The sequence below is a fragment of the Glandiceps talaboti genome, chromosome 3, assembly GCF_964340395.1.
Source record: "Glandiceps talaboti chromosome 3, keGlaTala1.1, whole genome shotgun sequence".
Taxonomy (NCBI): domain Eukaryota; kingdom Metazoa; phylum Hemichordata; class Enteropneusta; family Spengelidae; genus Glandiceps; species Glandiceps talaboti.
This window is the reverse complement of record NC_135551.1, coordinates 18,150,125-18,160,266: the sequence shown is the minus strand read 5'-3', so window position 1 is coordinate 18,160,266 and position 10,142 is coordinate 18,150,125. Positions and strand designations below refer to the sequence as shown.

General features: G+C 37.4%; 1 protein-coding gene across 1 annotated transcript; it reads right to left on the bottom strand.

Annotated features, from left to right (window-relative positions):
- Nucleotides 1–4,490: 4,490 nt before the first annotated feature.
- On the bottom strand, nt 4,491–10,053 carry LOC144432951 (transmembrane protein 242-like). Its single transcript, XM_078121264.1, has 4 exons — nt 9,840–10,053; nt 7,003–7,103; nt 6,063–6,206; nt 4,491–5,003 (listed from the first exon to the last, which is right to left on the bottom strand). Exons 1-4 carry the CDS (start codon nt 9,949–9,951, stop codon nt 4,830–4,832), a joined length of 531 nt encoding a protein of 176 aa, XP_077977390.1. The 5' UTR covers nt 9,952–10,053; the 3' UTR covers nt 4,491–4,829.
- Nucleotides 10,054–10,142: the final 89 nt, after the last annotated feature.

Here is a 10,142-nt window from a genome sequence, read left to right as displayed (position 1 = left end):
TTACAGACCGACTAGTTACAAGGCAGTATGATGTGTATGGATAAAGTGAGTATAATTTAATAGTATCCTACCACTACACTGAGTTTGAAATAGGTGACATACTAGAAGTAAGCCCTGTTTTGCTGACCATTGATACATACAATTGTGAGCCAGTTGATCAACACAGTATGGTGTAGTCTGATTTAGCCTGCTGTGTCTGACAATGACTGGCTTGATCTCACTTTAGTGCAGTAATTTTTGACTGGTATTGATAACATTTTGCAAGAATTGCTGCATGCTTGTATTTGTATGCTGACAAATGGATATGATATTCTTTCAATGTTATTGCTGGACTAGGCTGTCAAATAAATCAAGTTGTTCAGCCCAATCAGGTGGCTGATAGCGTTGCACAAATGTTGTATCTTACAGACTATTGCAAGACATAATCCAGTGCATAATCCATCCTTGAACTGCATGCTATATATGTCACTATGAGAACTTTCCATTCAAATTACTCACAGTGATGCATCAATTCTCATGGGTGAATGTAATCTCAAACAAGATCAGGTGATACTTCAATTAGAGGTCACCATACATTTGATGAATATGATGCGGTCAAGACCCGACAAGTCCTTCAGGGGAAACCAGTGACACTGCTATCCCACGGATAAAGGCACATATTTAATGTACTAAGTTGAAAAGAGAAAAAGACTGAAAATAGTTGCATTTAGCAACTAATGGAGTTCAGCCTCATTACCAAGTGTTCAACAATTAGCAATATAATTCAAGTGACAACTGTTCCTGTTATGCAATGCATGTAGTTAGAAAATATCAGATATGGAAAATAGGTACGGCGAAAGAAAAAAAAATATATATAGAAATAAAGATAACCACAATTTCCAACAGTAACAACACACACATACATGCCTAGAGGAAGACAAAGCCTGGGGGAAGTACCAATAGATGAAGGTGCAGATAGTGAGGGTGATTATGTTACAATGGAAAACATCTGGTAAAAACAATTGATTGTTTTCTGTATACTACAGGCTATGCATTCAAACTTGTGTTAATCTTGGTTACAAGAGGGTGCTATTTACAATTTTGCCTTCAGCCAGAGATGAAAAGTACAGTGGAGCACTCTGTATCACTATCAGCTGAACAATACAGTCCATAGGATTGTCTTAAATTATAATTAGGAATGATGCAATTGGAATAAGAATTTGTATTTTCAGTCACTACATACCATACATAGACTTAAAGGCCAGCCTTGTGATGAGAGAATAGCCTAAACCCTGCTGAAGTCATTGGCAGTGATGTACTCTATATTAAGTCAATATATCATGATCATTTATCTGGCAAATGCAAATACATCACTGCAGACATATGACACCCAGCACATAACCTTTTTGATTTGCTTCCCTCTGGGAAACGTTTTAGGTCATTCAGATCAAGAACTGTACATTTTGAGAATAGTTTTCATCCAAGAGCAGTGCATGTTCAGAAGTTTATCTCCAGGCATTTTACAATTTATGAAGCCTTTTATACTTATTATATTGTATCATGATTTTATATCATTTTGTAATGTATATCTGTATGACACTTTGTTTTGTTAGTTTTTTTTTTTAAAGCTGCGCTACCTGCAACTCGAACATTTACAAAAAAATGTTTCCCTAGATACAGTCATTTTATGGTTAAAGTGGCCATATGGATGAGGATTGGCTGTTTATTTTAGATTTTTAATCTATAAAATTTTTTCTCATGGCTTCCTATTTGAAATATCAATGTGAAACAACACATGTCAAGTCCTTGTTAGTAACTCAATAAAATGCAAAAGACTGATAAATGTATGAAATGGTTGTTAATGTTCATAAATTTTTACTCATTGTGTAGCTTTTTGCAATTTATTGAGTTACAAAACACAGACTTGGTCTGTTATTTTACATTAATTTTTGAAGTAGGAAGCCACGATAAAGTTGTTTTATAAATTAAAAAATTAAAAAATAGCCAAAACTCATCCATATGGCTACTTTAAAAGAGATTATCCTTCAACAAAAAGCAATTGCAAGTTTTAGTTGAGGATTCTGATATATACAACATAGTGATTTAATTGAGTAAGTAGACAAGCATGTGATGTACTCCGTCTTCCACCAGCAGTACTTGAAAACATAGGACTCAACGTACTTGAGAATGAAATAACTAAAATTAAAGTAAATGTGTAAGTCAGTACCAAAAATGTTGGTACGATCTCACCACTGCAACTATAAGTTAACCACTTAATGTCCTGGGTCTATGTCTTAGATGAGGGCTTGTTGTAATAGGACATGTGCTGTACTCATAATTGATAGTTTTACACCTCTATAGGTGAATAGTGCAAATATGTACCCAGCTTGTTAAACTCTGGGGCTAGTGGCCATGCACTTAAACAGAATGTCAAACTTGATGAAATAAGAAGACGTACAGGGAGCCAGAATATATGAATGAGTACGAATGGTCTATGTCGTCTGCTTAGTGTAAGGCATGTGTGAGAGGAAAAGATCAAGTTACAGGATGAGTTGGAAAGCCAAAACATTGAATGATGTTAAGTCAAGCAAGTCTTCATGGAAGACATAGGCCCCCAAAAAGTAGTGACTACAACAAGTTCTTTCGTTTGTATATTATGTCGCAGGCTTTCAGTTCCCAAAAGACAACAATTATGGCATCGATGGCCTTTAAGGCAATCAAAAAGGATACACTGACAACACCTGAAAGGTTAGTTCATTTCTTATCTATTATGTGTAGATCCTTTACAATTTCAGGCACATTAGCATTATATTTTATATTATCTTTATGATTTCAAAATAGGAGCTCAGAACATAGCTATATGACCCGGAAGATGAAGGTCAAGGTCAAAAGTCAGTGTGACATTAGAAAGTTTATAATTGATAACCACCACAAAGGCACTTGAATAGGGTCTCTATCTATTCAGCGTCAAGAGTTATCGGCCAAAATGAGAATATTTATGACAAATATGGCCGCCATTTTGCTGTTATCATGGGGGTCATCAAGTTGACTTAATGAGCGAACTAACACATCTTTAGCCAGCGCCATGGCCAAGAGAGCCACACGGAAAGCCAGGGCTGCAGACCTGAAGGTAAGACAAGCTTTCGAAGAATATGAAGCCAAGAAGTGCGGGCAACAAGAAGAAATTCCGAAGAAAAGAGAACTGTTAGCGGTCACTGGTAAGATTGCCAAGGAAGAAGCTAAAATTAAAGCATCTGAACAATATGAAGATGAAGAACAAGATATAGGACAATCTGATATATGTTCATCTATACAAGGGGGAAATGTACATCAGGACAATGACCAAAACATGCATATACAAATGCCTGTTTACAGCAATGACAATGGCAGCAATCGTAGCAGTAACTATAACAACATGCAAACAGGCTTTTCAGCAATTTTGGAGGTACATCAATCATTTCATGTCATGTGATCCTACAGGTCTGTAATGGAGTACAGCTAAGAGATGAAGTGGAGATAAGCCAAATGTGATATCAATCTTACTGTGACAATTTCTCACTGATGTAAGCAGTAGTGTGTGTCACCAATATACATTGTAGATGAACCTATTACAATACTGTGTTCATGCAAGTTCAGTTCCTGCGTGCTGGAACATTCCTGCACAGCCAAGTAAAGTGCATTTGATCAAGTCAGAACTGTATGCTGAGTCAGGACTATATAACCTGTCGAAAATTACTGACTATGAAGTGAGACCAACATATACCTACTTTTTCTGATGGTAGACTACATTGTACCTTGTAGTACATTGTACTTCATTATGCTTAGCCATCTCAGACTCTGTGGTAGTCAAGGCAGCTGACTCGGTCTCGAATTAATGCTGTAGTCAGTCTGAGCAGCTTGTAAATATTGTAAGTGGCAGAACCAGTACAACTTACAATGAATTGCACTTGACTGTCTTTACTCGTACTAGATTACATTGAAGGTATCTAAATTGTACCGTCTTGTAGTCGGACCGACCAACTTGTAATAAATTGTTATAACTGAAACAGTTAAATTTGCAGTTTGTCTGTCCATGGAAGGATTGACAGACAATGGAAGTGATACTTCCATTGTCTGTCACTACTTTACAGTTACCCATCATGCCTTAATTGTCAGGAACCCAACTACAAGTAAGTTCAAGCTGGCAGTGAAAGACTTAAAGCCAGATTAATATAATCACAGATTAATCCAACCTTATCAACATTCCTCAAACTTACAAACTCTTGACAAACAATAGTCTCACTGCCAGACTTGTGACTATGGTTCCTTAGCTTTGTAAGGTGCACGAAGTGTGCCCTAGCTGCGTTGCGAGGCCTCAAGAAAAGAGGGACTTTCTCTTCTCATGGCTAAGCCGCTCGTACAGAGATTAGGGACAATAGTCACAAGTCTGGCAGTGAGACTAGACAAACAAGTACTTGGGCCAAAATTCAGTCCCCAAAAATGAATACACATGGACACAATACTTCCATCGACTAGTACATGTACTGTGACACCATCAATTCAATTAAGCAGAATGGTTGAACCTTTTTCATGTACATATTTGGTGTTACAACATTTGTTAACATGCAAAGAGCAAAATGTTATTACTATTGGGAGTTTGACACCCTAGGCTCCAAGCATGATTACTAGCAAACCATACCATTCTGCATGCTAGGAGGGTACTTCTTTGCTTTGCAGATCACTAATACTTCATGTTGTATGGGTTCAGGAATATCTTTGTCAATATATATCATCAGCAAATCTGATTTCACAACACTGTAGACCTTGTACCCAACTGAACCAAAATTGACTCCAACCAACATAAAGTAATACTATCTGACGTTTTCATCTTGTGTTTGATTTTGAGAGTTTGAATCTATAAGGTTAGAATTTAGATTGGTTTGTTCTTTATCTGACAGTGTATTCCAACTAATGTCTGCAGTATCAGTATCCCGTCTTTTAATCCTTGGCATGGTAGACTGCATGGTTTCTTTGAAGTGTTCAAGCTGAAAAAAATAACACAACGTGAAAATCAGTGACATACATTAATAATGATGATACTAGCTTGTTTACAGCACATCCAAATATTATGTTCAAACATCAAAGCGCTCCACAGTTATTACCCCTGGCACAAATCTGTACTGGCACAATGGTCTTTTATACTTCTCCAATTCTCCGGGGAGCATACAATCTATTGCAGTCACTGTAAGTGAATGGGATTGCAAGCATTTGCACAGCAACCTGTATCCTACCAGGTCCCCAATTATACGGGTTATATGGGATAGCTGGGGCCAAACCATAGTTCAAATCTTGCTTGAAGAGTTTAGTCAATCACTTCAGAACTGAACAGCAGAGGCAAGGCTTGAACACGCAATGTGCAGATTCCAAGAGCCATATAGCTATAGCCATACAGACACTGAACCTGTAACATGCAGATTCCAAGAGCCACAATGGCACATAAACACTGACAAAGCCCTTGCTATAAGAGTTACCAGTGCCATAATTTTGATGGAGATCCCAAGAGAGATATCTTGAGACACAGGTAAGTTTTACCTCCTTACATGCACTGCACACCGACTGAGGAAATAGTGGCTTTCATAAACACATTCAAATAACGATATGGTGTAGCAGAAGTGTATTCTTATGCAGTGAAGGAAAGCAACTGTTCTCTCTCATTCATCAAGTGGGGGTGGGGGTGGGGGTGGTGGGCACTGTTTACTGTAGGCCGAATTACTTACACTTTAGATTCTGAGGGTTGCCCAGATATTGAAGTGTTCCACGGACAAGTGAACCCTCTAGTGATACTGAATGGTAGAGGCTTAATCTACTCACAACTCATCAAGTTGGGGGTGCTGTTTAGTGAAGGTTTCAAATTGACAATTTACACTTTGGATTCCCAGGGTTTTGTGTACAACAATTGTAGGGAAGCCTACTCCAGATATTGAAAATAGTGTTCCCAGCCAAGCACGCCCTCTATTGATACACAAAGGTAGAAGTTTAATCTATATATATACTCACACTCATCAAGTTGGGGGTGCTGTTTATTGAAGGTTTGATTTACTTACACTTTGGATTCCCAGGGTTTTGCATACAACAATTGTAAGGAATCCTACTCCAGATATTGAAAACAGTGTTCCCCAGCCAAGTGCTTTTAAACCTAACGCTGCACCACTCTCTGGCATTTCAGCTGTTGGCACTGGAATGAATCCCTTTGGAGATAGACAGATGAAAACACACACACTGAAAAATTACTAGAATATTTCAATATGAAACAACACTATTATAATAGTATAACCATGAAAAAACTATAAGGTTACAGACAGTGCCTGTTGGTTTGGAATAATTTCTACTGTAGATAGATAGATAAAACACACTCTGAATAACAGGAATATTTCAATGTGAAACAAAAGTAACCACATACACCCTGATGCAGTGTGCCCTCTAAGCCAATTTGACATACCACCAAAACACAGCCAAAAACTGTGGTGATCCCAATCCCTTACCTTATCATCAGGTGACACAGATAAAAGTAAGTTTCTATCATTTTGACTCTCAGCAAATTTTTTCATCATCAGTTGCTGTCCTATTGGCATTAAATAAACCCCTTTGTAAAACATATCCATGATTGAATAACTAGAATATTAGTAAGATACTGTGATGCGGCGCCCTCACACATCAGTCAGAGAAAGAAGGTCGGTGAGGGCAGAGTGACACAACATATCTTACAGTCTACTATAATATTTCAAGTGATTTATAATTCTGGTTTGGATTGATTTTGATATTTTTTATGTGTACTAATGGGCTAATCTGTATGGTATACCATGACGGGGTGCCCTCATGCATCGGTCAACACATTAAGCACAGGGTGGTGAGAGCGGGGTAACATGACGTATCTTACAGTCTCCTGCTGGGTGTGCCCACACCTGGGTCACGCAGAGGTCATGAAAGAGGCAAATTTAAATGTTTAAAAAAAACCCCAATACTGTGTACCAGCTATCTTCCTACCTTGTTAAACATGGCAGGGTTTCTTCTCTTTGTTAAACCCAATGTCATCCCAAATCCAAATATCATTGCAGCACCTGCTATACCTGTCAGCATTATAGATCCTGGAAAAATGTAGAAGTACAGGAATTAGTTGTTATTCTCAATATTTTTCCTCATTCAGCCAAGGAAAATACAAGTGACCTAAGGAGCCTTTGTCACTATGAGTCACTAGACGAGTAGTGACAACCCTTAGGTCACGAGCATTTTCTGGCAAATAACATAATTATACCAGCGCCAATAATATCAAAGAAAAATCAGTGAAATTTTGAACAGTTTGAATCATATTTCGAACACAGCAGATGTAGATGTTGTGACATAGATGCGCGCTGTCATGATGTACAATGACCAGAGTATATATTCCATATTTTTTGTTCAACTTGGCTTGTGCATGGTATAACTGTTATTGTACACAACAGGAAACACTGTTGTACTATTTAAAATCAAAATGAAAGTAAGAATCATTTATTTTTTTGTCTGTAGTGAATTGTTGCTATGCCTACAATTAACTGAAACAGCAATCAATCATGCAGTAAACAGAAACTATTTGTGACTACACATTTTCTCAGGATGAGGAGCATGCAAAAGTTGCAAGGTTGTACAAGGACAAGCTTGTTGCATGCTTGCAGAGGTGAGAGTTTTCTTTTACATATCAACCATCTGCCTTCCAAGCTTGTACAACTTAGCTTGTTGCAATGTTCAGCAAACACTTGCAAGCTGTCTACCAGGTTGTTCCACCCTTTGTACAGGCTTGTTGCTACCTCGCAGCTTTTGTATGGATACTGAGGTAGTGCAAGAGGCCAAAAAATTCTACAGTGTAGTCCACAGCAAGTTCCTAGTCAATTTCTTCCCAAGTTACAGTATACCATAATAATGATTGCACCTCGGTGGGATGCAAAAAATATGGGAATTTATATCCTGGTGTTTCTACATGATATGACAATGCACATCTTTATCATTTGTTCTGTGGTTCTCAAAAAATCAATTAATCATTCATTCATTCATTCATTCATTCATTCAATCAATCGACCGACCGACCGACAACCGATCGATCAATCAATCAATTAATCAATCTACCTAACACACACTAGCAGAGAGTGTGGTATGGTACACTTTATGAAAAAGACTATTTGAAAAATACAATGCTCACATTATGAGTCAAAGTGTTCAAAATTGCTGCCATATTTCATATATTATGGTTACAAGTGTAAGTATAATTATAGCCCAAGGCATGTCTTTACTCAGCCATTAAATACTTGGGACCTATGGAGGTTTAGGGAGGTCATGATATTAACAAACTGAGGAAAGCTTAGCTAAGCACCTAAACACTGATGGATTTCGACCATGTTCTCTCCACAAATAATATAAATATATATATATATATATATATATATATATATATATATATATATATATATATATATATATATATATATATATAATATGAATTGTCTGATGATCGCACTATGCGTGAAACTCCGAGTTACAACCAAGAAAGAGTTCCAGTACTACCAAAACTATATATATATATACCAACGGTTCTGTCTTCAATTTGATTTTGATTTCATGTAGCAATGACTCTAGTCTAGTTCCTATACAATACAATATGAGTTACAATTACTAAGATCACCTCCACTCACTACATCTAGTCAAAGCCATTACTCTAGCACAGAAATCTGTGCTACCCCCCTCCCCGCGACAGCGTTCATATAAACGTGATGACGTTATCGTGTCCCCACATTATTTTACTTTAGTACAGTTGTACTAATTGAATATTAATAAGCAATATGTCTAAAGGAAGTAAACCAATTACAACTGCCTGCCTGTCAATTTGTGATGGATTTCTACTGACATCCGCTGTTTACGCACCCTTCACCCAGCATGTGGTTTAGTCAGATTAATGGTAAAATGTTCGACGTTGACTAGACGTTGTGAGTGGAGATGATCGTAGTAATCATATTGTATTGGAACTAGACTACAATGACTCACACCACTTATGTCTAAGTTCGTCATGAAGATTAATTGTAAAGATCCGCCAAGCTCGTTGATTCAGATCAAGTGGGGATATCACTGATGTCATCTGACATACAATGTAGTGGGTAGATTTAAAATCAAGTAGGAATTTACACTTATTTTGTGGCGAAGGCCTCAGCAAATTAAAATATTGAAATCAAAGGTCGAAGTATTTGTGGAGAGGACTGTAAAATCCACAGTAATGACCAAAGCAAAAGTCCTACAATATGATCTAGTGGAAAACTTTCAAGGACGAGGTACTTCTCACATTCTTTGTTTCTCCTTTCGATAATCTTTGTTCTTTTAACCATTTTGTGTTAATATGTAGTGTAGCTGGTACCCCAGGGTAAGGTTTTTAGACTAATGTGTATATGATAATTTGCAGATCATAGGTGTGCAAACAAACTACATAGACATAGTATTAGTACATGGTGTATTTGGAGGTGCTAACATTAGTATTAGCATGGATGTACTTTTGTATTACTATGAGACCATGGTATTACTACAACTTTGAAATGGATACATTGCATCTCAGTAGCAGGCATTACGGCTTATGGTATTCGGCATTTAGCAGGCTTGCTGCTGAGAGCCAAGTTCGTAAAAATAGTTAAAAGAATACTAATAGGAGAGGGTAGCGGTTAAAACAGGCACTGATTAACTTCTAAGAAAGTCCTGTTTCTACACACACGTCTACGGTCTAGTCAATTTACACGCGTGCAACCAACATCCGTTCATATGCACAACAGTTGCAACTTCATTTGTTGTCATGTCAAATTGCACAGTCCCACCTTTGATGAGCGTTACTTTATCTCTGTCATTTCTCTGGGATTTCTCTACCAACGCTCCTGATTTTTGTAGGGAATCCCCACGGGTTCCACTAGCACTTGACTCGTCTTCCATAATGGATTCCCCAACCTCGTTTTCGTGGCAGACACAGCACAACGCCAAGGACAACAATTTCCTCGAAAAATTGTAGAAGAATTATTTTGCGAAAATGATATATTGCAATACAACGCTATTTCAAGTATGGAAATATGCCATTCAGTTAGATATTTTTAAAAAGTGGAATTCATTTTCAGAAAAACATGAGC

Coding starts and splice junctions, on each gene's coding strand:
- LOC144432951 (XM_078121264.1), bottom strand. CDS start 9,951: ATGGAAGACGAGTCAAGTGCTAGTGGAACCCGTGGGGATTCCCTACAA. Junction 6,207..7,002: donor ACCCTGCCATGTTTAACAAG/GTAGGAAGATAG, acceptor CTATCTCCAAAG/GGATTCATTCCAGTGCCAAC. Junction 5,004..6,062: donor AAACCCTGGGAATCCAAAGT/GTAAGTAAATCA, acceptor TATTTTTTTCAG/CTTGAACACTTCAAAGAAAC.